The sequence below is a fragment of the Phaenicophaeus curvirostris genome, chromosome 24 (genome assembly GCF_032191515.1).
Source record: "Phaenicophaeus curvirostris isolate KB17595 chromosome 24, BPBGC_Pcur_1.0, whole genome shotgun sequence".
NCBI lineage: Eukaryota > Metazoa > Chordata > Aves > Cuculiformes > Cuculidae > Phaenicophaeus > Phaenicophaeus curvirostris.
This window is the reverse complement of record NC_091415.1, coordinates 426,275-452,056: the sequence shown is the minus strand read 5'-3', so window position 1 is coordinate 452,056 and position 25,782 is coordinate 426,275. Positions and strand designations below refer to the sequence as shown.

The 25,782-nt window shown below is 50.8% G+C and overlaps 2 protein-coding genes across 7 annotated transcripts in view; one reads left to right on the top strand and one right to left on the bottom strand.

Moving 5' to 3' along the window:
* Positions 1 to 12,956, top strand: part of MAGI3 (membrane associated guanylate kinase, WW and PDZ domain containing 3) — a 52,312-nt gene extending 39,356 nt beyond the window's left edge. For 4 of the 5 annotated variants that reach the window (XM_069875928.1, XM_069875927.1, XM_069875929.1 and 1 more), the window contains exons 14-21: positions 1,363 to 1,555; positions 2,217 to 2,402; positions 4,986 to 5,171; positions 7,736 to 7,838; positions 7,933 to 8,065; positions 8,168 to 8,311; positions 9,406 to 9,544; positions 10,601 to 12,956. In XM_069875928.1, the coding sequence (XP_069732029.1) occupies positions 1,363 to 1,555; positions 2,217 to 2,402; positions 4,986 to 5,171; positions 7,736 to 7,838; positions 7,933 to 8,065; positions 8,168 to 8,311; positions 9,406 to 9,544; positions 10,601 to 11,700 (2,184 nt within the window). In that variant the 3' untranslated portion in view covers positions 11,701 to 12,956. Of the gene's footprint in view, positions 1 to 1,362; positions 1,556 to 2,216; positions 2,403 to 4,985; positions 5,172 to 7,735; positions 7,839 to 7,932; positions 8,066 to 8,167; positions 8,312 to 9,405; positions 9,545 to 10,079; positions 10,170 to 10,600 lie in introns of all 5 variants that reach the window. The other variant, XM_069875932.1, reaches the window with a different exon arrangement.
* Positions 12,957 to 13,240: 284 nt separating this feature from the next.
* PHTF1 (putative homeodomain transcription factor 1) lies at positions 13,241 to 24,654 on the bottom strand. 2 transcript variants are annotated; one of them, XM_069875934.1, is made up of 18 exons: positions 24,579 to 24,650; positions 24,456 to 24,512; positions 24,312 to 24,381; positions 24,029 to 24,187; positions 23,571 to 23,730; positions 22,917 to 23,042; positions 22,210 to 22,369; positions 21,134 to 21,307; positions 20,977 to 21,054; positions 20,023 to 20,232; positions 19,528 to 19,656; positions 18,838 to 19,110; positions 17,939 to 18,070; positions 17,683 to 17,769; positions 16,589 to 16,744; positions 16,120 to 16,215; positions 15,381 to 15,506; positions 13,241 to 15,009 (listed from the first exon to the last, which is right to left on the bottom strand). In XM_069875934.1, the coding sequence occupies exons 1-18, from the start codon at positions 24,621 to 24,623 to the stop codon at positions 14,989 to 14,991; spliced, it is 2,259 nt and encodes a 752-aa protein (XP_069732035.1). In that variant the 5' UTR covers positions 24,624 to 24,650; the 3' UTR covers positions 13,241 to 14,988. The 2 variants fall into 2 exon arrangements, with proteins under 2 accessions (XP_069732035.1, XP_069732034.1); XM_069875933.1 differs by having other exon boundaries at positions 24,456 to 24,654.
* Positions 24,655 to 25,782: the final 1,128 nt, after the last annotated feature.

Genomic DNA, 25,782 nt, shown 5'->3' with positions numbered 1-25,782 from the left:
GACGGACATTGTTGGTGTTTTGCATTGCACCCAGCATCAAAGCATAGCTCTGACGCGTGCCTGGGAGGAAGGATATGAGTTAGAACCTGGTTTGCCTTAACCGGTCAGTGACAGGGGTTCCCCTCTGATTTTGCATGGTCACTGCAGTTTGTTTCCTGGCCTGAGCCTGCGAGCTGTGCAGGTGAACTAAGCTGACTCTGCTGGCAAGCTGATTGCCAGGGAATAGCAGTGCTGGAGGCACAGGGGCAAATGCCGGTGTGGAGCCTGCCGGGCAGCCCGTTCCTCTACCGGCGGCTGTAGGAGCCGCCCTCAGTTTCCAAAGAGGCAAACGTTTTCCTCTGTGAAGAGGTGCTGATTCCTATACCCCGTGTCGAGGCAGTTCCTGCAGCAGCCAAGCCCTCAGGAGGAGTGCTTGGGGTAGGCACTCAGGGATTGCTTTTGGATCGCAGTTAAAGAATATGTTTCTTTCTATTCCCAGCTGTGATCCAGCACCAGCCGTTTTATTGTTTTCCGAACACACATTTAAATAAAAGGAAGAGCATAACAAAACACCCTCACTTCTGTTGCCCTGTGTAGCATCTGTGTTTTGTTTCCATAACAGCCGTGGCCGTTGGCAAGCATCAGGCTGACGTCGTGAATTCTGTGTGCAGATGATCACCTCTAACAACAACTGGCATAATTATTCCTTATCTTTCATTTAACCCCAGTGTGGTTCTAGCCCATGAAACAGCATGTGGTTCTTTTAGCTGCATTGTTCACTTTCTGAGGTGGTGGCAGACAAAACTGATGAGGGGAGTGCAGCAGTTTGAGTTCAGTTTCTGATCACCAGGAACTGTGCACTGGGAACCTTCAAGCATGGAATTGTGCTTTCCAGCAGTAAATTTCAGTTCTTTCAAAAGCTTTTCCTTCTCTCCCAATCGCTGTCTGAGCCTTGGTAAAAAAAGTAAAACAAGTGGGATAAATGACAGAGGCTTTTGTTTCGGTAACGTCTGAGAAATGGTTTGTGTGTGTGTGGTAAGTGCGCAGTGTGTGCTTGTGTCAGAGGTTGGGCTTCTTAACACACTGGCGGATACGCTCAGGAGAACAGCAACGCTTCCAGAATTGATGGAAATAAGAATGTAAAATCCCCCCACACACACACTTTGTGTGTTTACTGACCTCTTTGAGCCCCCAGGTTTGAGCCCCACTAAGTCAGCTTATGCTGGTTACATGGCTCCTGCTGTGCTTCTGATGGCGTTGAACAGTCAGAAACCTTTAAAAATACCTCTGTAAAGCCCTCATCTCTCTGCATTCTCCTGGATCCCAGCCATTCCATGTTCTCCTGAGCTCCCTTCAAGCCCCCTGCCTCTGCTCTGCCGACAGATCTATATTGGAGCCATAATCCCGCTGGGAGCAGCAGAGAAGGACGGCAGGCTTCGAGCTGCGGATGAGCTGATGTGCATCGATGGAGTCCCTGTTAAAGGGAAGTCACACAAGCAAGTTCTGGACTTGATGACCAGTGCTGCACGGAATGGGCAGGTGCTGCTCACTGTCCGGAGGAAGATCTTCTTTGGTGGTACGTGTGTGTCTGTCTGTCTGGAGAAGGTGCTGCAGGTCTGGGTAAGGGAACACATAGGTTTTGTAATCAGATCAACTAAAGCTGCTCTGAAACCCATGGGCTGTTGCACTAGACCTGAGCAGCCTGAGCTTCCTGGCTGTTTCAGAACCAGGATTTTGTAGATTTCCTAAAAGAAAGTCTGAATTCAGTGTCTGAACTGCCTTTCAAAAAACATTTCCATTGTTCCACGTAAACAGTTGTTCCTCATTTAGATGGCAATTGGTGTAGTTGGGAGCTGGATCTCTGCTGTAGATCTTGTGCTTGTAGCATGCAGAAGAACCACAGTGGGTTATTTTTACTATAAAAAGGCATCAGATCACTCTGACAAAGTCTGTGTGCACCCTGCCAAGTCAGCTCGGCTGTGACACCAGTGTGCCGTGGCCTTTCCGTGCGTAACTGAACACGCCTGTGTGGAACTGTGGGCCGCTGAGCGCTTCATCCTACATCTGATCTCTGTTTGATCCCAGCTGTATTGCTGTTAAACTCGCCCTTACTTTCCCAGGCAGGCAGTGTTTCCTCACACTGTCTCTGATGCCAAGACGCGTGGGTTTACTGTAGCTGCTTAGTAAAACGGCAGGATTGGGTTTTCCTTATTTGTTGTTTGTCTGTTACCTGCAAGGGGAAAAACAACCTGAAGAGGAGGACTCGCAGCCTGTCTTGACACAAACCAGCTCTCCCCAACTGAATCGGGTAGAGGTTGCAAACCAGCAGCCCCCAGAGGTCTATGATGTTCGCCTGCAGCGGAAGGAGAACGAAGGATTCGGCTTCGTCATCCTCACCTCGAAGAACAAACCTCCTCCTGGTGGTAAGTGCTGTGCTCTGGTGGTGTTGGCACTGCCCAGCCCAGCATTAATTCACGGGTGGTTTAATGGAATTACAGTTCCAACCTTGGCTTTCTATTACCTAATCAGATAGAATTTCTTCTTTTGGAGATCTGAGAAAGCAGAGAGCACAGTACGTGGAAACAAGGGATGAAGCTGTTGCTGTCAGGCAGATGTGGGTGTTTGTCGAGAGACATCACCAGGACAAGAAGTAGCATGCTCTAATATTACAGTTCTGATGTATGGACTTGGCTCCAGGCACAGTGGTAGTGATCAACAGGGAAATAACCGGGGCTAAGGGCAAAAATAAACACAAATATTGTGAGCGAAGGAGAAGCTGCTCGCAGGAAGCCCTGGGGTCCAGCTCCACTGATGGATCCGTGACCTCTGCACCAGAGCAGGTCTGCTCAGCGCAATTGAGCATGTTTGTATCCCTCGTGCTGCGGCTCCCACTGTCCTCAAAGGGCCAGGCAGAGGCTGATGAATAGTTTTTGTGTGAGGTGGCAAACAGGATCACCTTTCTGAGTTTCATTCCCTTTGGGTTATCTGTGAGAGCCCTCAGATCACAACTGTCTCCATGTGTTCTCCCATAGCACTGGAGTTAAGGTGCAGAGAACTCCTGAAGTCCTTACATGGTTCTTTTCATTCCTTAGTACACATCACCCTCCTTAAACTGCCCCAGCTGGCTCCGGACTACAACACATCTCTCTCTTTTATGGAGCCTCAGATACTTCCTTCTGTTTTTCCACTTCATTTTACTGCACAATAAAACCCAGCAGGAGCACAGAATAAAAACATGTCTAAATAACATTCTGCTGGATTCAGATGATCCATATTTAGAGTGTGAGGCAGTCTTGGCTCAGCCGATGCCTTTCCAAGAATGCTACAGACAGTGCTTTGGAAGCGCCTGGCACAGTGGGATGGCGCAGCGGCAGTCGTCCACGCACAGAGCTGCTCTCGGCTTCCCGGTCACCCTCCCGTGCGTGCTGCTGTGCAGGTGATGGTGTTGGAGTGGGCATGGCTTGTCTGGCCAGTCAGACATTGAGAAAACAGAATTATTCTATGATTTATTGGCTTTCTGTTATAACTGTACCACAGACAACATCTTTGTCAAAGGATCTGCTGCAAGTCCCTTATAATTTGACATGAAAACAGAAAGAAGGTGGCAACTGAAACCAGTCCCAGTGCTGGAGATGTAAGCCCTGTGGTCCAGGCTGTTTCTAAGAGGCAGGGAAAAAGACACCGGTGCACGTGCAGGCCCGGCTGCATGGAACGTTTCTGTGCCACAGTTTAATGTGGAGTCACTGTCGTCTTCTAAAGTCAGGATGTTTTAAAACAAGTAATTGGCAATCAAGTCTACAACCCTGCAGTGCTTTACACTGCACAGTTGGCTCTTGCGTTTACATAACAAAAATCTATTAAGGGAAGTGTAATTAAAATTTAAACTCATGGTAAATGCTAGAAGGCAGCAATGTCTGTTCCTTCGTGGTAACTTCTGCACATGCTAGCTCATTAAAACAATCCTTGATGGCTTTTTAATCTTGGGTGGCTGATGACGCTGTGGAAGTGTTTCAGATTTGCTGTCATGGTTCTGAAAAGCCAGCTGATGATCCCAACAGGCACGTGGTGTTCCTCCCCTAGCCGGTCCCTGGAGAGCAGCAGCTACGGGAGACAGGTATCCACCACACCTGCCCAGGCTCTGGAGGTGCGGACAGGCTTTCACGTGAATTACCAGAAGAGCATTCTTGAAACATGCGGCGGTCAGCCTGGAGAGGTGTTTGGAACGAGCCACAGAGTGGTGCCTGCGCAGAAGAGCCCTGATGAGGGACTTGGGAAGGAGAGGAGTCAATCTTGCTGTGCCTTCAGGCAGCTGGATGAATGCGAGGCTGTTGCAGACGCATGGGAGAGCGTGCTGACTGATGTGCTTTGATGTAACGCGAATCTGCGCTGCCAGGGCCACGTCAGCATGCAGGCAGCTCAGTGAGCTGCTCTCTTGCCCTGGGTTTTGGTAGGCTTCTCCTGCCGCCGTGGTGTTACGCTGCTGCCCAGTGCCATCTGTGGTGCTGACACTCAGGTCAGCAAACCAAAAAACGAGATCTGTCCCCAAGCACCAGCCTGGCTTTTGGTGGGGAGAGCGAGGGAGCTGCCGGAGAGGCACCGGGCGAAGCACTGTGCTGGAGTGGAGCATCCCTCCCTCCTTGTGCCGTTCCAGTTCTGCCTGTTCCCACATCTGTCTTCATCTCTGAGAAAGTAACGAAAAGCAGTCGTCTTTCCTTCTACTTCTTGTCAAATTCCTTCATATCCCTCTTCTGTCCTTTCTGGCCCTGTTGCTTTGGATTTTCTTCCCGTGTATTCCTTTAGGCACAACACCTTGTGCATGATGAGGCTGTGCTGTCAGGGGTTGGTGTTTCCGTTCAGCTGAAGCCTTTGTCACTATTTGTAGGGTTTCCTCATGCGAGCAGTGCTGCCCTGCCCTTTGGAGCATCCTCTCTGTGATGGCTTTGCCCATTCTGGCTCTCTGTAACACTTTGCTGATGTGAACATTGTGTCTGTTCTTGATTTCTTAGTGATTCCTCACAAGATCGGGCGAGTTATAGATGGCAGCCCGGCTGACCAGTGTGGGAAGCTGAAAGTGGGAGACCGCATCTCGGCAGTGAACGGACAGTCCATCATGGAGCTCTCGCACGACAGCATCGTGCAGCTGATCAAGGACGCGGGCAACGCGGTGACTCTGACTGTTGTGGCTGAGGAGGGTAAGGAGGGCGAGTGGAGGTGGTGGTTGTAACTGCTGATGTTAATTCACTTAAAGTGGAGCAGTTTTAGATGTTTGGAAATTAAAGGAACAAAAAGGGTCACCTGTTTGCTCTGGAAAAGCTGAAGCAGGGTGGAGGGAAGAGAGGCGGCTGCCACAGGAATTACCCTGAAAACAAGATACAATTACTAACCACACAGTGCATGATAGGAGAAATTCTCAGTCGCACATGTCGCCGTTGTTATTTTACCAGAAAGTTGGCTTTCTTCACCTTTTGAGTAATGAACAGCCAAAGACAGAATGCGAGTAAAGCCGACAGACGATTCTCCAATTTCACAGTCATTGCAGATATTTAATGTGCAATCTCAGCCTGCAATACAGAATCTCAAAGACTTAATTCTTCCTTTTATTAATGCTTGAAGCAGATACTTCTGTAAATTGTTTTTTCTTCAATGAAGATTTTTATAAGCCAGAATGCACTCCAGTTCGAAGAGATGTGGCATTGGATCTGTTTCCCTGGGCTCTTTATGAGCTTTGTTTTCAAAATAAGCATTCTGAATTGACATTTCTGTCCCTTATTTCTGCACGACCCTGCCTGAGCTCTGTGTAAGGACTTTTCCCACTACCTCAGTTACGGATATGGAGCCAAAATGTAGAGATAAAGCAAGATAAAGCAAGAAAGGAGAAACAACAGAGGGGGGAGGAAAAAGTAGCAGGTGATAAAACAAGACCAGTCACAAAACCCATGTGGGTTAGAGGAGCTGGGGTTGTTTCAGGTATAAAGAATTTTGTGACAAGGAAGGAGATAAACACAGAACCTGTTCCACCACAGTGGGAATGTGTCACCATTCTCCTTGACTGAGCTGGAGAAACGCGGTGCAGCCGGCGGCACGACGCTCTGCGCAGCAGCTCCCAGAGGAAGCCAAGGCGGGTGTGAATGAGTTGGGGCTTCAGGCGTTTTTTCCACTGGGCTGCCCAGAGGGAGCTGAGCTTCACAGGGCAGGGGGGTCACCTACAGGGATGTGGGAGGCAGCTTCAGAGACACAAATACCCCATTCGCCAGAGGCTGTTCCCATCACAAAGCATCAATACTGGTGGATTTTGCTGCTCCCCAGCGCTCTCCTCTGAGACTGCCAATGAAAACACCGCCTGGCACCTTCCCTCTCCCTCCTGGCTCTCACAGATGCGTGATCTCTGCTTTTCATATGAATAAACGAACTCTGCTTCATGCACCTTCACGTTTTTCACAGAAGCAGGAGTCTGTCAGCTTTTGTCGCCTGCTTGCTGGGAACAGAGCGCGGGCTGGGAATCGTACGAACAGATGGCGTATCTCTTGCCTGTGCTTCTAAATTAAAGCTCTGAGTAGAATCCAGGAGCAAAAGTTGACGTTGTGTCTCTAGAGGAAAGCCTCTTGAAGGCATTTCACAGTGACAGTGCCAAGCAGCCTCACAAAGGACTCCAGAGGGCTCCAGTACCTGGGAAGCTCTGTCTCATGACATGCGTTCCTTCTGCCTCCCTTGATGATGCCGGAGTACTTTGCGTGTTTTACCAGAGATGGTTTGGTCTCCACTGAGAGCAGCAGCGATGGGATGCATCTAACGGACTCCTGGGACAGTCGGGGCTTGGTGCCTGGGAATGTTTTTAAGTCTTAAGAGGAAGAGGAGTTTATTACCTTATAATTCAGCACAGAAGTTCATCTCAGGCCACCACTTGCCATTTCAGGTTCTGCCTTAGGGCCAGCGTTTTGCAGAGCCCGTGGTTCGTTGCTCTCAAGTGACATTTTGTATCCTGGAAAATGTTTTTTTCATAAATGTAGTACGTTTTCTGAAGTGCCCCATGACTGGGTGCATGGGGAGGGGAGAACAACCCCGAGCCATTTGAGAAGGGTTTATTAAGGTTATGTTATTATTTATTATACTTTAATTTGTACTCAGCCTGCGGAAGAAGGCAAAACACTGTGCAGTTCTTGTTGGTAACCTGTTGGTGAGCTGGTCTCTCCAGTGTGGCTGTGGGACCGGGTCAGAACCTTCCCTGCAGCTGTCCCAAAGCCGGCTCTCCGTGGCACCTTAATGAGTTGGCAGTTTCCCTCTATCGTTAGGGCCTTCGCCTCTGAATCCTTATTGTCCTTGCAGCTCCTCATTCTCCCTCTACCTTTACAAAGGCATGTGTTCTCAAATGAATATTGTTCTTCAGCTCTTACAAAAATGTATTACATTCAATATCCGAACCAGATTCCTGGGCCCGGATCTCTTCTGGCCTCTGTCAGCTCACAGATGGTCTGAAGCGGTCTGTTCACGTCTGGTTTGGTTAAAATGGTGTGATTTTTCTGAGGAAAAGCAGTGTAGATAAGAATAAAACTCCTAGAGTTTATCCATGGAGCCAATGAACTCACTTGTATTCCAGGCTTAAGGCATTAGGCCTTGGAAAAACCCCTTCTCTGTGGGACTGCAGTGAGCTCGGCTGCAGCAGCCGTGTCCCTGGGCGCTGTGGTCGCAGTGGCAAGCCTGCCTGGCTTCATAGCTGGGGAGTTCTCTCTTGACCCTTGGTTTTGTTTGTTTTTATCAGAACACCGTGGCCCTCCGTCAGGAACAAACTCCGCCAGGCAGAGTCCGGCTCCGCAGCACCGACCGCTGGGCTCAGCACAGGTTCCCTCCTCCGGCACAGACAGGTACGGAGCCTGGGGCTGGGCAGAAGGAAGAAAAGCTCAACAGGAGGAATTGTTAATGCACAGCTGACATCTCTGTCCTTCTGCCTCCGTGTAGGGCAGCCGTGGAAGGTGACGCTGGAAAAGAAATTTCCAACAGTTACAGGCTTTCCTGGCCCGAGCACAAGCACTTGGCACAGCCGGACACTGGCGCGGCGTCGGTTATTGGCAGCCGACATTCCCAGGCACAGGTAACAGTCCAGAGGGAGCAGAGCCATGCGAAATACTCATGTGGGTTGTTGTGGTGCCACAGAGTGCTGGACTTTTTTTTTTCTCTGGCTTTTCCCGCACAGAACCCAGGCTGTTTCCCAGTGGAGCTGGAAAGGGGCCCTCGTGGGTTTGGATTCAGCCTTCGAGGCGGAAAGGAGTACAACATGGGCTTGTTCATCCTGCGCCTGGCTGAGGACGGGCCAGCTGTCAAGGACGGGAGAGTGCACGTGAGTCGGTCTCCTCTTGCCAAGCTGGTGGAGCCGGGTGGGCTTTGAGGTCCCTTCCCACTCAAACCATTCTCTGAGTCTTTAAGGTTAGGTTAGTGTTTGGGGTTCCCCACGAAGAGTTGTTGCAGGGAGAGTTGTCTGGACCCTGCTGTGGAGCTTGATTGGGTGTGAACTCCCGAGTACGCTGGCCCCGTGTCCCAGCAGCTCGGAGCGCAGAGGGGCTGCGCTCACCCAGCACGAGGTTGTTGACAGCTTCCACGTCATTCCATTTCTCCATCCTTGGCTGGAAATGGTGCCATTTTCTGGCTGTGCTTTCGAGCAGCAAGGAGGGGTTTCTCACCCCGACAGCAGCAGCCGAGCGCGCAGCGAGGAGCAGCCTGTCCTGCCGGATGAGTGCCCAGCCATGACCAGCTTTGGCAGCTGCGGTTTTGTTAGTGCAGCCCTGTCTCTTTAAGCACTGCTGACATCCTTTGGCTGATCCATGTACTGCGACAGGAGTTTGGTGACCCTGTTTGCAGAGGAGCCATGCCAGCAGCCTCCAAAGTCAGCGTGAGGTTCCCTGCCCGGGACCTCTGGAAGCTGCTGACTGGCCTCAGCGACCTCGGTACAGGTGACTGCGTCGTGGGGACCTGGAATAAGAAATCCTGCCCTGACGTAAATCCTGTTGTGCCACAGTGGCATTCAGCTCCAAGTACAGAAGCTGCTGTGGGACTTGCCTGGTTACTGCAACTTAGAACAGGCGCAGGGCACCGTGTTTGACGTGGTTTGTCCATAAGCTCCCTCCATATGACAGTCCAGAACAAGAACACATCCAAGCACGTGGCTGTATCTGTCTTATCACTTGTAAATAAACAGGAAATACGTTTAAGTAATCCGAGATCTCCTGTTGAGCAGGCTGAGCAGAAGACCTGCCAGCATGTCGCGTTGTGTGGTGCCGCTCAGCAGGCGCAGAATGGTGCTGCCGTTGCTGAGTGGATTTAAATGCAAGAGAAAAGATCAAAGCATCAGCCTCTACGTTTTTTTCTTTCTCAATCAAAAATCAGTTTGCTGTGTCAGACTCACAAGTGCTAACCTGGTCGCTCCTTTCCCATCAGGTTGGTGACCAGATTGTTGAGATTAACGGAGAACCCACGCAAGGCATCACTCACACGCGAGCCATTGAGCTGATCCAGGCTGGAGGGAACAAAGTGCTGCTGCTGCTGCGGCCGGGGACTGGCCTCATCCCAGATCACAGTACGTCACCCCAGGGGTGGAGGGTCGGGGCAGCACAGCGCAATGAACTACCTTGCCATTAAGCAGGAAGGTTAAATACAGCCTTCTCCATGTTCTGATGGGCTTCTGCTGAGCTCTTGAACAGCAGCATTTACGAGCTGGAAAAGAGGGAGGCAGCATGAGGGCAGCTCCCGCTCTCCTCGCTGAAGCTGTTCGAGCCAGCTTGAGTTCCAGCAGTGACAAACAGGATTTGTGCAGTCTGGGAGGGCAGCACAGCCGTTACCTGGAATTGCTTCTGACACTTTGCTCACAGAAGTCTCCCACGTCTGAGGGAGAAGGCAGAATCCTAAAAAGCTCCTGAAGGAGCCACCAGGGCCTGGCTGCTCCAGCCTTGGAGCTGGAGGGTGGGTTGGACTCCTCAGATTAGATCAGCGCTGAGAGGGGAAGGGCTCATTGCTCTTGTCTGGCTGTTGGTTGTATGTTTCTGAGGGGAATCTTGGTTGCTGTACTCTGATTTTGGTATTGTAGCTTTGGGCTTTTTCTCTTCCTCCTTCAGGTTTGGCTCCTTCCAGCCTGTGTCCCTACGTGAAACCTGAGCAGCACTAAGGGCTTTCAGTGCTTTTCTTGGTTTTTCCTTAAAGACTTGGTAAATCTGCATGTCTCGTGTTTCTCCTCTTCCTATTGTTAAACGAAAAGCTATGAATAACCTGAGCTTTCCGCTGTTCTCAGTTTTCTTTTCGCGTAACCGCTTTGGTTCATTTGCTTTTCTTACTCTCTGTGCTGTGGTCGTGTGTGTGGGCCCTGAAGCTGGGCTGACACCAGCCCTGCTCGCCCCACAGCTCTGCCAGCGTTCTCGGCACAAGCTTTTCCAAAATCACATCCCTGTCGTGGGCCGTAGAACAACGCGGTACAGAAATCTGACTCAATGAGATATTGAGCGTGTGCCACTGCAGAATCTCCTTTAAATGGGAGGTTTCATGTAACCCCCCAGCAGCTCAGTTGTGCACACGATCTGAAATATCAGTGACTGGGGTTTCTTTAAGTCATTCAGTGTAGTCTCTCACTGTTCGCTTCCAGGTGATTGGGATAGTTCTAATCCATCTTTGTCAACTGTCATATATGAAGAACAGTCACCGTTATCTTCATCCTCACATCCTGCTTCCCCATCCGAAGCCCGTTACCTACCAGTGCCAGGAGAAGCTTTACCGAGAGCTCTGCTGTCTGAGAAACTGGAACAAGCGAAGAACACTGTGCCTGAGAAGAGAAGCACTTTAACTGAAACCCAGTGTGAGGGGAAGCCTCAGTATCCTCCCTGGAGAACAAAGAACCGGTGGGAACGGCCCTCCAGTCCGGGGTTTGAAATCACAAGAGGGAGTTTGGAAGCAGGGACCAGAGGAGACAGATCTGCCAGTCTGGAAAAGCTGGTGGCTGCTGAGGGACCCCCTCACACCGGATTCCACAGCCCCAGGAAAGGGGATCCTGACAGAACCTACAGTGATCTCTCCCATAAACCTGACAGTTCCAGACAGAGCGAGAGTAAAACCACAGAACCAGGGATGAACGATAGCAACAAAAGGGAGTTTTCCAGTGGGAATCACGGGAGGCCTGCCAGTCCCCAGAAGCATCTCCGTAAGCACAGAAGCGCCGAGACAGTAGGCAGGTCACAAGAATACTCAGACAGAACAACAGGTGGTGAAAAGGTGGCTGGTGAGCAGCTGAGAGGTGGAAATGGTAAAACAGGAGCTACCAGGAAAGACCCAAAGCAGAAAACTTCTGGGAGGATGGAAGGGTGGTCTGCAGAGCAACAGCACACACCGTTTGATGGGAATCTCCTTCTGTTCAGTGACTCCAGGAAAAACACACACGAAGGTGAAAAACTGAAGAAGTCAAGCTCTGGAGAGCCGAGTTCCAGCAGGTTTAAAACTTCTAGTCTTTCCAATATTCCACTGCTTTCCACGGAGAAGCAAAGGTGGCCAGAAACGCAGGAGACTGTTATGCTGAACAGACACTACGGTGAGAGACACATGGAGCTGCCCAGTGAAACCAAAGAGGATGGGATTTCCAAATCCGAGAGCAGTTCGCCAGTCAGAAAAACTCCAATAACGCCCGGGCCATGGAGGGTGCCGGGCGCCTGTAAAGTCACCACGGCAGCTGGTGTGGCAGAAAAACAGGTTTGACCAGCGCCTTTCCTAGAACTCATTTGAATTAGGTTTCTAATCGTGGTCACAGAAAGCGCCCTTGCTTTCCATAAGGCTGTTGTTTTTCAGACACTGGTTCGAGGGCGGGAAGTATCGGATTCGTTCGTAAATTATCCGAGCTGCATGAAGGACCTTTTGGATTGCTATAACGGAATCCTCCATATGCTGCTGTCCCTGCTGCTCCCCACAATGCTACAGCTTTTCCCTGATCATGTGAGATTCTGAACAAAGTTATTTAATGCCTGTATTGCCAATGCGATCACAACTCGCATCTTGTCCTTGTGCCAAGGTATCTCCTGTATCCGGTCGGTCCAGCCCTCCTCGTGTGTATCCTGGTCCTTGGAATGGCAGCGTTCGTTTGGAATGGTTATTTCCTCAGAGCATGCTGCATGTTTACAGATGGAAGCCCACGTTCTCGCTGATGGGGAGGCATTGCCAGTTCCAGGGCAGCAGATGAGCCACCGATGCTGTTTGGTTGATACTTTTCTTACATTTTTATACCCAATATAAAATTGTGTGGATAAAAATTTTATTTGACATCATTGATGTTTGGTAATTTTGCTTTTTATCAACACAGCAAAATTGCTTTATCTGCTCGATTCCTAATGATGCTGATAACAGCTGTTGGCAACATCTGTCAGCAAAGAGGGAATTCTGGGTTCTGTGAATAACAGAATTCCTCTGGCTCCCTCCTGGCGCTCTCATCCCTGGCATCCTCTGGAAACACAAGTGCTGAGGGCAGCCCTGGGTTTAGCCCTATTGCGCTGCTGTGTGCCAATCCCACCTTTCATTATTTAATGCTGGTTTAGGATTTGGACTTTTCCCTCTGTGGAGACATCAGCAGACCTGTAGGACAGAACCAGCAGCTGTAGCAGCTCCTGAATGCGATTCTTGCCTGTGTGCAGTACAAGCCTCCCTTACTGTGACCTCTGCTCTGTGCTGAACAGGACCGTACGCAGGGCATGTGACGTTCAGTGGCAACTCCTTGGGCTGTAACACACCTGTTAAAGGGAGGAATGTGACCTCCAGAGCACAACTGCCAGGCCAGCCCAGGAGCTGAGAGCAGCAAACTCTACACACAGAAGGGTTTGGTTTATCCATAGTTTTAGTGGTGATTTCTTGATACATCAGGTTTTTAATGACTGCAAAAAAGTCGGAAAAGGAGCCCCTGGCTCTTATTTACAGCAGAAAGAGGTGGGAAAGGCCAAGCTTTACTCACATTAAACTCAAACTGAACACAAATGAGTGAATATCTCATTTTGGCTGTGAACATGGGATGTTTTTAATGCTCAGCAAAGCACAGGAAGCAGTTCTGAGCAGATTCCTTACTATTGGAGCACAGGGACCACTCCAATGGCTTTTCAAACAAAGACAGACTCTGAAAATTCAATGGGCTTTAACGCAGATCTGAGCCATGCTGTGCTGCTGGCACGAGATGATCCACTGGGATTCGTATGTAGCACAATGTGTACAAACGCTCCCTGGGATGAATTCAACTGTGACTGTGTTGGACTCCTCGCAGTAGCCGCTGTAGCTGTTGACCGTGCCCAGCACCTGCCCTCACACTCCAAAGGCAGGATATTGTGAGGAACTGGTGCCGCTGAAAGGATTTCCCTTCATCGATGAGCCCCATGTCTTTTTGATGCGTTGTGAGCTGAGTTGGTGTCTCGCCTGGCTGTGAGTTCTCCTTCCATGGAACTTGTTTTTGTACTGACTGTCCAATGCTGAGCAGTGCGGAGCGGCGTATGGATGTACTGGGTGTAAATGTTTGTATATGTACAGCACCTTTATACATTCTCTGCGGTTCTGACAAGAGAGAGACCTGTAAATCGCTCGTTATTTTTTATATAGCTATTAAAAAAGAAACCCCAGTTCACAGCCTGTTGGTTCTGTGCTGTACGGAACAGATCTGCCGCCGACCTCCAGCACTATGACGCTTCACACAGCTCCTCCCTGACCCGAGTTTCACCCACTGACCCCACACTCGGCTGGAAAACAAATGGAATTCATTGCTGGACACTTCCTTGACTCCCTGTTCTAAGAAGAAATGTTCCTAAGAGGTATTTAAAATCCATCAAGTCATGTAGAAGCCGCTGTGAATGATAAGATACCTGTTCTGTAGGTTTATTTGTACATTTTGATATATAAAATTGTCATTGCCTTTTACATCCTACACCTCCCCCTTGTACAGAAAATAGCTGTAAACTATTTACTCCCAGGAATTCTTATTCCCCTTCCCCTCAGTGACAGAATGAAGCTATGAAACATCCCTCCAGTTCTGCTTTTTTATTACCAGTAGAAGACAGCGGCGTTTGGTGAGCAAGCAGGAGTTCGGCAGGCAGCTGTGGAACGTTCTGCTTCCCTCCTCTGCCCTTTCTGAACCCCCATCTCCTCCTGTGTGAGGACATCTCTGCTGCCTCGCGTCCACCGAGCTGGTTCCCACAGCAGGTTCTGCCTCAGGGACTGCAGAGGCCACACAGGGCAAAGCTGGGTCTCAGGGAAAAGGGAGAGAGCCCAGGCTAAGCGTAACCAGGGTGGGGAATGAAGGCAGCAAAGCGTTTAGCTTTCTTATCAGTTGTGGCATGAAGTTGTTCTCCTGTAACTCCTTTCCCAGACCTGAAGGAGGCCTGGCCTGCGGCAGCCAGCACAAACTCCTTTGGCTGCTTGACTGGCACCAGGGAGGGAGGCAGAGCTTGGCCCACGCAGCCCTGCGTCGCGGCATCCTGCCGTGGGTCAGGGTGGAGAGGCAAGGCCTTGAGCACACTGAGCTTTTAAGACAAGAAATACTCATCAGCAGGTTTGATAAGTGCCTCTCAGCATTATCAGTTTGAGTGGTGCTCAGGATGCACAAACTGGCAACTTCTAGTGCAGCTTGAGAGCGCTCTGAGCAGGGATGGTGCCACCCGACACGGGGGGCTGGCGCTTCGCCTGGCACATGCAAAGGGCACCCACAGCAATCCCCAGGGTCCCTCTGGTCAGACCTCATGTGGCTTTTTGTGTTCGATGCTCACGCTGCGCACAGTTCCTGCATGTTCAGTGCCTGCGGGCAACCCCCATTCCAGGCTGTGTGCCACGAGATGGCCACGCTGCGGACACTGGCTCACTCTGCCCTTGTGCCGCAGTAAAGCAGAGGGGAGCTCGTGAGACGCACACTGAGGATCTGCTACCTCTGCAGTTTGAGAGCATCTCTGCCCTTTGCCTGAGCACAAGGTTATCCCTCTGGTCCATCTTTCCGGTGGGGAGGGCTGAGCACCAATGGCAATCACTTCATGGTTTGATTTTCCATAACTGAAAGGAGACACAGAGTAAGCACCGCTCCAAAAGCCTTGGCTCTGAGTGCTTTTCACTGGCAGGAAAGACTTGGCCCCCTTGGCCACCCTCCCCTGACTGCTCTGCTGAACAAGTTCCATCTAAGCGCAAGCCACAGGAGGGCTGTGCGTTCAGTCCAAAGGAAGGGAACGCAGGACTCTAACAGCTTTAAGTAGTCTCTGCAGACCTGAATGGGGTTGGAATTTCCCCCCCAGACCTGGCTCAGGGAGACAGGGACACATCCAGCGGTCAGGCCTGAGCTGCCGGACCCACAACCTTTCTGCTGGGTGGGAGGGCCCTGGCGCAGGTACAACAGTGACCCTGCACAGTTCTGTAGGAGGGATACATACCCTGATATTGAATCCCAGAAGGTCACTTATAACACCCGAGACAGCAGAGAGTATCACCACACGTGTTATGTTGTAGATCAGTGGGTTCATGGTCAGCCCATACAGCCGGAACGGGGTGTCCAGTTCCTGCAGTGAAGTGGGGAAACAAAACTCTTGTTAGTGTTTGATCGTAACAGCAGGAATTAATCCTCTGACTTTGGGCTCCATATGGGTGCCCTGGCAGCCGTTGCTGTCCCGCTATCCTCTTCTAACTGCAGGTACAGAAATTCCAACTCCATTTTAGGCCTCACACATTTTCCAACAGCTGTGCAGTATCGCAAGGCTCCACTGCAGCATCACTGGAACAAGAGCCTGGCTCAGCAGGCTGAGAATTGTCCAGACTCCTTCATGTGACTGTGCTCACTGTTTTCCCAAAACTCTGCTGCTGTCACCAAGCTTCAGCATCGGAGCTGCTGAAGGAAAGTGAGATTTCAGCAGGAAGGAGACGCATGGTGTTCATACCCATCTCTCCTCTAACTTCCCTAAATTGCAGTAAGCCACTGCTAATCAAATGTTTGCAGCACTAAGTAACCATGGGGGCCTTGCACCACTTGCTCCTGTGCCACGGCTACAGCAGCACAGAAAAGCTCTTGTGAGAACTCACCCACCTTGTTGAGAGATGAGAGAAATGAGAAGAAAAAAGCCAACAACCATTGCTTCCCTAAAACTGAGCAGCAGGGTGTTCTCAAGGGGAGCTCACCTTCAGGAGCTTTGTCGAGAGTTTCAAAACATTGTTCACTAGGGAGAGCTGCTCTTTCTTGTTTGGCTTCTTCTCCATCTTCAGGTACAGGTTTATCTGTGCCAGAGACACAGCATGGGACCAATGTTAACGTGCCAGCACCAGCCCCCAGCTCAGTTCAAACTGAGGGAAATCAGAGACATTTTTTGCTTTCTGCTGTCCCTCCCAAAGGGCTGATGCATCCGCAGGCAGGAATGTCACAGGAATAACAGCATTTTTTTCTCCCATTGACCTAACTAACATGTTATCCCAGAGAAAACTAATACTGAATTTGAATCTGCCCAAACATTTAACAGCTTGGCCCTCCTCACTGTGCCTTCTGTCCAGCACAGGAGCCAGTTCCTAATGTTCAGACTCTGACTCCAGTGTTTTGGCAGTTGGTTTGAAATGCAATCATTAATATCCAGAGAATAAAGGGGAATGGAGCTACCTGCTCAGTGAGCAAGATGGAAATATTGCTGTATTTCTTGTTGGTTTCTGAGCCCAAAGACGCCAGCCGTAGCAAAAAGAGAAGCAGTGCTGCCTCCCAGATCAGGAACTCCCAGTTGTAAGCCGCGTTCAGGAATGTTTTGTGACCCTTCAGAACCTGTATTGAAAAAAAAGCGCCAGTGTCACTGCCTGTTCTTGGGACAGTGCAAAAGCATTGCCCTTGCTCCTCTGCCAAGCCTGCCGCCGTGCTGTGGACCTACTGACAGTGTTCCCCTTGACGTGTAACTCACTCCTGTAACTGGGGTAAAGCAAAAAGTCTTGTTTCTAACCTGGCTTGAGCTTGGAATTTCATTTTTTATCTTTCCGCTTAGGAAAGGATGCTTGTTCTTTGTCTTTCCTCCCTCTCCCCACTTACCAGGCAGTCCCATGACTTTCCTCCATGCTGGCCCCAGACCTCACTAAACCTAAGCTGCCTTTCCCAGTGTGGCCTCACTGGGCGAACGCAGCATGACATGGATTGCCATTCCCTCCTCCAGATGCTTAAACGGCTTGCAGAGCTGGGAGGGCAGCAGCCACCAGCCATGAGGCTTCCCGCTACCACAACTTCTTGGTCACGGGATCAGGAACATCCCCAAGCACTGGTTTTTGGTGGGAGATTTATGGCAAAGGAGCCCAAACCACTCCTGCAACATCGCTTACTGGAACAGAAGGTTTAGCAAAGGATTAAGAGGCGACAGTAAGAGTTGTTGGCCTGCTTTTCAATACCAGCAGTTAAAGAGGGTGCTGCCATCAGCCCTTGCAAACAAAACACCCTGTGAACACAAGGAACTCAGGCAGAATCCGTTTCTTTGTGCAAAGCCTGTGCATGTCCTGAAATTTCCCTACCGAGTACAGAAACCCAGATTTTTTGCTGCAAACAAAGAATTAATAACTATTGCCAATTAAGCATTACAAAGCTTTTCAAAAATGCAAACCACTCCCTGTTTGGGGACAAAATGCTACAGCTCAAGCGCTTCGTAGGCTGGCAAAAAAGAAACCTCCAGGAGTTCAAGGGGTTCCCCTACTTCGTTTTTAAAAAGAAAGGTTAAACCTCACCTGTGCGCAGCAAATAAAAGCAATGGAAAGGGCCAGTAGGAAGACAGATGATACGACGACATCCACAGATCGCTGGGGGCCTCGCCTCTGCGGAAACAAAGACACAGAGTCGGGTGGGAGGCCTCGCTGCAGAGCTGGGAGGCCCAGGCTCACCGCACAGCACCGTCTCCTGAGTCAGGCAGCACCGAGGAACAGCCCAGGCGCATGCAGACCTGGTGGCTCCCTCTGTGATAACCAAACCTAGAATCAGACTCACCTTCAGATAGGAACGAAGGGACAACCAGATCTTAATGTTTTCTACCTTCTTTAGTCTGAAGTGAGGGATTTCGTATTTCCTGGCTTTCCGAGCAGATGTAATGTGACTGAACAGCTTGGCAAACAGAAACCTCTGCAAATCAAAGACACACACAGACATAAATTAGAATCACAGAATGACCTGAATTGGAAGGGACTCAAAAAGGATCGAGTCCAACTCCTGTCCCTGTATAGGACAACCCCAAAATTCACACGATGTGTCTGAGGGTGTTGGCAAATGCTTCTGGAATTAGCCTTGAATTAGTCTAAATCAAAACAGGTTCTGTGGGATTGCTTGGGGTAACAGCAGAAAAGGCAAGCCTGTGGCACACTGGGGAGGCTCGTAGCCTCTCTGTTTAGTACCAGTTGTCACCATGTGCGAGGCAGTGGCGGAACAGCAGCTGCGACATGAGCTCTGCCCCAGCGCTTTGCCTGGAGCAGCGAATGACACCAGCCCCTGCGACACTCACAGCCACTTGGGCAACGCTGTCACCCGCAGTCGCGAGGCAGTGAACAGGATGCAGACAGCTGAGGCTCCGCTTTCGAACAGGCTGACTAAGGAGGCTTTTTGTCTTCACAAACAGCTCCACACTGAAGCATCCGCCTACACACAGAGTGCATTTCCAGGTATTAAAGGTTCTTTTTCCCTTGGGAGGGAAGGGTACTGGCAGGTTTGTTTGTGACTGATGAACAGGAGCCTTTCCAGACTCCCTTCCCAAACACCTTGCGCACCTCTCCAGCCTCAGCCCTTCGGCTCGCCTAAACACGCTCATCTGACTGGCATCCTCAGCAGCAGGCAGCGTGGCTTTGGCCAGACACCCACCCCAGGGTGCAAGGAAGGCCCAGGGCATATAAACCCACCTGCTTGTATGTTCTCTCAGCCACACACATCATGAAGAAGAACATCCAGGTTAAGCAAAGCCTCTCCAGGAAGTTGATAGCAGACAAAACAATGGCCAGCGTGCTAGCAGGTGCTCCACAAAAGATGTGCAAAAGCTCCTTTAGAGAAATGGAGCACAGCTGCTCCAGGTTATCCATGCGGAAGAGTCTGTAGAGGAATGGTAGGAATGCTAATCCAATGGTGATGATGTTTCCCAGCATTTGATAACCCACGCCTTGCTGGTAGGCATTAACCTGGCAAGCAGGAACAAAACCAGGATGATTACCTGGGTTTTGCATTGAGGAGAAGGCAATGTTGTTGTGGCAGCGTCAATGCAATCACGCATTCAATTCCCTTCAGAGGACACAGCCCAAAGTAATTCCACCCAAGGCAGTCCAAAACCAACAACCACCGGTCAATGAATAACAGAACCACCACCTTCGGCACACGGCAGGGACGGGGCCAGCCACAACCAGCCCACGCTTGCCTTCAGCAGTGCCGCCTGAAGCTGGGGTTGTGCCGTTTTCATGTAAGGTCAGGACAATATATTTGCAGTAAGGGAGGGACAAGTGTTACCCTGCTCTTCACGAGTGCCTGTAGAGCTGTTTTCCTGTTTGGGTAGTTGTTTTTAAAGCTGAGGGAGAGGCTGCAGTGCCTGACAGCCCTCTTACCCTGCTCATGATAATCCCACTGATCTCCAGCACAGACATGTCCACCTTCTTACAGTCATTCCCCTCCCAGATCAGTGCGCTCACTTTTGCGGATGCTGGACTGGTGTTCTGCAGCCAATACAAATGGTTCTAGAAAAAGAGAAAAGAATGCAGAAGGTATCTCATCCATTTCTGCCCCACTACTGAAGAACGGCTTTTTGATAGAGAGAGGGACTCCAGACTGGTGACACACTTCGTTTGAGATCAGCCGTGGCCACAGTAACACCAGGGGGAGGAAGGAGTTGATCATTCCAGAGGTCCGTGTGATGAGCAGGGTTGGCAGAATGGGCTCACTCAGCATTAGGTCACTCCCATCACACCAACAGAATTCAGACGTATCTTTCACATTATTAGGGCAGATGAGGGGAAGAGGGGAACCAGAAATAGGGGGGAAAAGGAGGTGCAGGGCATAAATCTTTCGTCGCATCCTTAGCTACTGGGCAGAAACCAACAAACCTGCTGGAAAACATCCTCCTTCAAATCCCGTCTGGTACCTCTGACATCCACTTCCTCGCTGTCGCTGGTGCAGGAGGAGCGGCACTCCGGCCCATGGAGCAGATCATCCCAAAGCATATCCTCAGTCTCTGAGTCATGACGAGTGCTTTCCGAGTCTCTCCGGGTCGCACTACAGCTCCGGGATCCCGTACTGATACAGGACCGCGAGTCCTTCAACAATGAGCAAAATCGACATAGCACGGCCCAATTTCCAATTTGCAGAACCCCCACTGCCTCCCACAGCAACCAGTTGAATCCACTTCAGTGCCCCCCACGTCAACACAAACTCCTGCAGACAACGATTCCCAGGGACAGGTTCTGCAGCCACCACTGCTACAGGACGTGCCAGAGAGTTCCCTACCCCTGTTGCCAGCTTTATACAATAAAAATGGACTCATTCTAATGCAGAAGTTGTCTGGGTTTTGCATGTTCTGCTTTAAGATTTCATTCATATTTTATATTTATTTATAGATTTTTATGCTTATAATTCAATATCCATATATTTGATTTCTATCTTCAGGTGGAGGGAGTGGCAGGGGCAAGATTAATGAAGTGAATGAGTGTATATCACAGAACAGATTTATTTCTTCATTTGAAAATCAAAGTTTATCAGCATAAAGGCTACAACGCTGCCTCCCATGCCACAGGAATGATCATAGCAAGTCAAAGAAAGCTGCTATAGAGGCAGGTCAGACCAGACTGCCCTGCCGACAGTGACTGGCGAATGGTTTGGTTTGTTATTCTCACAACTGTAAGCAAGGTTTGCAAAGATGCAAAGGAGGGGGAGGCAGCCACACCTGACACCTGCAGACCCCAAATAAAACCACTGTTTCATTACTGTCTGTTCTAATGGGGAGGATGGCCCTGCGCTGCCCGGGCCAGGCAAAGCTCTGTCACTCGAATTTATGACCATACCTGACTGTACAATGTGGATTCTAGTTCAGATTCCACGACACTGTCAGAGTCTCTGGCACCCTTAAGGGCTTGTTTGACCTGTCAAAGGCAAAGGAAAACCTGCTCTTATCCATAGCAAGGAACTGTGTGGGAAACAGCACAAATCCCATGTGAGTACCTGTGAGAGAGCCTGGTTTAGAGAGGCAAGAGGCCTCCTTTTCTTCTCTTCGTAGCTATTGTCGCTGGAAGCTCCTTCTACAGTCTGGCGTAACAAGACCCTTTGTGCCATTGCTTCAGCATCCTCCTCACTCGAAAGCTCGTCAGAAGCGCCAGCTCTGCTGGTGCGGTCGTCCTAGAAACAGAGCAGTCACAGTAAGACCAAGGCACAGAAAAAGGGTCAACCCAAACTGCACCAAACTGAAGGTGCAGAGCCAGATCGCCAGAGGACAGGCAGAAACCTGGCACCACAGAGATCAAAAACATTAACCCCCTCCCCCAAGCCAGCCTTGACACGGAGTACAGAGAGGGAATCCTGGGTAGGTGGAGCTGGATTTGGGGCAAGTGCAGGATGAGGAAGATGCAGCAGCAGCTCTTGGCTACCTCTTTCTAAGCCCAAGAAAGCAGAGGTATCCACAAGCTGGTGGCTAGCAGACCCCAAATCAGGAGAAGTGTCCTGTACTTCTAGCTCTGCTCCTCCCCAGTCATCCAGAAACAGAGAAGGCACGATGGCACAGTACTACGGAGTTCTGCATATTGCAGACCTCTTCAGATGGAAGCCAACACCACACTGACCCAGGGAAGTCTCAAAAGGGACCCCTGAAAGTTTCCTGGTTGAGAGACTTCAGCTGAGGTCCCGATGCTTTAACTCTGTTTCCAAGGTGGATTACTTTACAGAACTGCTATGGAAAACTGCCAATTTACTTATTTTTAATTATTCCCAGCAGTCTTCCTTAGCAGAACACCCTGTGATCAGAGGCCTCTACAACTCAAAATGGACCCTAGTAAAACTGATGTTTGTTGATGTCTGACACGCCTGATGACTGTCACAGAGGAAAAATAGGCTGTGAAATATCAGTGCCATGTCTGCTGCTCAGCTGAGGAGCAGAAAGGGGTTTTACGTTTCCCATGCACAAGCAAAGTTTAATAAAAGGGATTATCTTGTATCAGATCAAATCACAGTGTTAGGTATCAACAAATCTGGCACATACAGAATACACTGAAATCTATGACTTCAAAGAGCTCTTCTGGCAGTACCTGGTGACTCTTTTCCCCGTCAGAAAGTTTGGTTTTCTCTTTGGCGTGTAGCAGCCTGTACTCCAGTCTGGCATGTCTGTGCCTAATGCCATCATCCACAGCATTCACACTGTTTTCTGTCTCAGTCCCCTTCTCAGCTACCGACTTTACTCTTCTAATCCTGCAAGAGAAAATACAATGAAATGCTTTTATGTCAGAGAAAAACTCCTTGAGGCAACCATCACGGTCCCTCTCGTTTTGCCATACAGGTACAACAACTCCTCGGAAAACAGCAGAAGACAACAAAATATTATCCCTAAAGATCTTTCCTCCATTCCTCAAGTTCCTTTTAGTAAAAGCTGGATAAGTATTGAAGCAGCTTAAATCAGAAGGCTGCTGGAAATCAGGTAACACATAGTAGAATGTGAGCTCACTCATCCAAGCAAGGTCACTTCTCTGACAAATAAACATAAGCTCCGCCACCTCCTGCTGCTCAACCAACACTCGGCTTTAGCTGTTGGGTGAGCCATGGCACAGTCTCCCAATAAGAACATACTAATGATTCCTGAGGAATCGGCCTCCTACAGCACCAGGTGTGTTCTTGGTTCAACAGGACCTGCTGGCAGAGCTTGGGGATGTCAGTGACAGCACATGTTCTGCCTGCATTTTCTGGAGAGCAGGTTGGCAGCGCCATCCCAAACATACCATTCCCAGGGAAGATCACCCACCTCCTCTGGAACAGCACGCTGAGCAAGCTGCGAAGAACGGATGCAGACTCCAACTGCTCTTCTCTGCTGCTCTTGTCAGGAGAAGACCAGCTGCTCCCATCAACACCCACAGGCTTGCGTAACTTCCTGGTTTTTAGGAAGAGGAGAATTACACTTGCACAGCAAGGTACTTGTGAATGCTCTGAAACAACGTGAACTGTCTCCGAGACGCTGCTGCTGTTCTTAAATGCTTATTTCCAAATGAAACATATTTCATTGTTGTACCATGACAAAAGGATGCCATAAGCAAAATCATATTGAAAGGTGACACTGGAAAAAGGTCCAGCTGACGCTATATCAGACCCATCACAGCCCAGTGAATCTCCAAGTTACAAGAAGCAAGACAGAAAATACTCATTTCCCCATCCCTGGAGGTGTTCAAGGCCAGGTTGAATGGGGCTTTGAGCAACTGGATCCAGTGGGAGGTGTCCCTGCTCATGGCAGGGGAGTGGAAATGGATGGGCTTTGAGGTCCCTTCCAACCCAAACCATTCCATGATTCTATTATTTTCACAGTTATGGTTAAATAACGTATTTACACAAACCTAGAAGCTATTTACCCACTAACTTCCACCACGCACTCTGCCGCCAGCAACGGCGCTCATTGCCTGCTCACCTCCTCCGCCTGCCCATCCCGTTGCTCCCAGCAGATCTGCTGGCCTGGGTGGACACAATCTGGCAGTGAACGGTTCCCATCAGCAGCATCAGGCACAGCGGCCCCGCCACCTCGCTCGCACTCCCAATGGGCACCAGGAAATACAGCACGACTGCCAGTACTGGAAGGAGAAACCATGTCAAATGCAAAGATTCAGAGCAGGGCCCAGTTCTTCTGTCTTAACCACTTATTTCTGCTCTGGTTTATAATTCCTGCAAATCCCGGTGCCGCACATCTCAAAATCTGCATCCAGCAGGTTCTAGATGGGATACTTATGCTTTCAACTTGCACCCTGCTGGAGGCAGCCCCGCTTTAGCACAGGGTTGGACTGGTTGAGCTCCAGAGGGCCCTTTCTGTGATCGTGGACTACAAAACGCTGCAGAAAAAGGGCTGCAGCACAAGCTGCTCCCACCCCTTACCCTGCATAACATAGAGCACCAGGAGCCACATGAAGATGCGCTGGGAAGTAACCTGTATCCACCACTGGCTGAACAGGGGGAAAAACACGACTCTCACAATCCCTTTCCGAGTGAGCGACGTCCAGGGAATTTCCGGCTTGGCTTTGGCAAACGTAGACCCTTGGGATTAAAGGGAAAACAAACGAGGCATCAATCGCGAATCACTTGCGGCTCCCTCCTCGGCCGACACGGCAGCCCGGCTCCAGGCGCTCAGCCCGGCCCGCCCGGCGCGGCCGCCCCTCACCTCGGATCAGGTCCACGTCGATGAGATCCGGCTGGATGCGCCCCTTCTTCCTGGGCTTGGCCCGCAGCCCCTACGAGCCCAGAGGACAGCGCGGTGAGCGCGGGGGCGGCGGGCGGGCCGCGGGGCGCCGGCCGCCGCCGTTACCTTCATCTGGGTCTGCTCGATCGCCTTCTCCCAGATCTGCTGGTCGCAGGCGCCGATCTGCAAGGAGAGGAGGGGCTGGGGGCGCGGCTCGGCCCGCACCCGCCCGGCCCGCGCCCCGCTCACCTTCTGCTGGTACCAGGCGATGGCGTCCGCGCCGCGGCCGCGCATGGCGGCACCGGTACCGCGCGGGACAGGCCCCTGCAGGCCCGGGACCGGCTCAAGACCCAGAGCAGCCCCAGACCCCGACCCAGTCCCGGTCCCTCCCTCGCAGAGGCCCCGGCCCCGGTGCAGGCCCCGCCCCACTCCCGGTACCGGCCCCGGGCCGCTGTTTCCCGGGCGAGCTCGGCGCGCCCGGCGCTCGACTGCGCGGCCTGCCCCGCCCCGCAGGCAGCGGTAGCCGCGCGCCGATCGCTCCCCCCAATGACCAGGCGGGGCGCAGGGACAGAGGCAGAGAGTTTATTGATAAAGGCCGAACAGCGACCCGCGTGCAGCGACCCCCCCGGCACCGTACAGGGCGAGAGCAGCACGCCTCGGGGATAAAGGGCACCAAACCCACCCCCTACTCAGGCACTACACCTGCACAGGGCTCGCTCTGCTCTCCCTCAGCCCCGCTCGGGTTCTGTATCCACCTCTGCTGTCAGACAGCAGGTCAGTAACTGGAGGGAGCAGGACGCCGCCAGTCCTGTCCCACACACAAAGAGGAGTCAGAGCGTTTTCTGGCGTTCCAGGTCACAGATTCCCCTAGAGCCACATCTTTGGAAACAACCTGAGCTGCTCTGGTTAGCTTCCCCTTATCCATTTGGAAACCCACTGTCAGAATTCACAGAAGACTTCCAAACGCGCTCCCTCCCTCCCGTCTCCTCCTTCCCTGTAAGCCGGGTTGGAGCACAGGGCTCGCAGTCTGTTCTGCCCTTAGGGTTGTTCGCAGCCCTGGCTGTCTGACGGATCCATCCCCGCCGACACGACACCGAAGAGCACACACCAGAAGGGAAATGGCCATCTGGAAGACGAGCAGGCTCCGTAAAAACGAACAGACACCCTCAGGTTAAAGCGATTTCTGACTGTGAGGAGTGAACCAAAACCACTGTTGCCTGCAAGGAATATTCCTTCACACAGCCCTTAAAACTATGAAATTTCTGGAAAGAACCCGCCGAGAACAGCCAGCCTGGATCATGTGGAATCTCTGTTATGATTAAATCACACCCCTGCAGGAAACACATTACTTTGCATCATAAAAGCTCTCTGTTCTAACACCTTATTTACACAGATTACTAAACGATTCACTACCACTTCTATCTGTTAATTAGTTTTAAATTGAAACGTTTCC

Bases quoted from the DNA above. Each gene is read 5' to 3' on its own strand.
- PHTF1 (XM_069875933.1), bottom strand. From the start codon at position 24,623: ATGCGCGGCCGCGGCGCGGACGCCATCGCCTGGTACCAGCAGAAGGTG. The intron at 21,308-22,209 runs GTACTGCCAGAA...CTCTGTTTCTAG, and splicing joins ACGGGGAAAAGAGTCACCAG to GACGACCGCACCAGCAGAGC. The intron at 17,770-17,938 runs GTGAGTCTGATT...TTGTTTCCGCAG, and splicing joins CCCTTCGTTCCTATCTGAAG to AGGCGAGGCCCCCAGCGATC.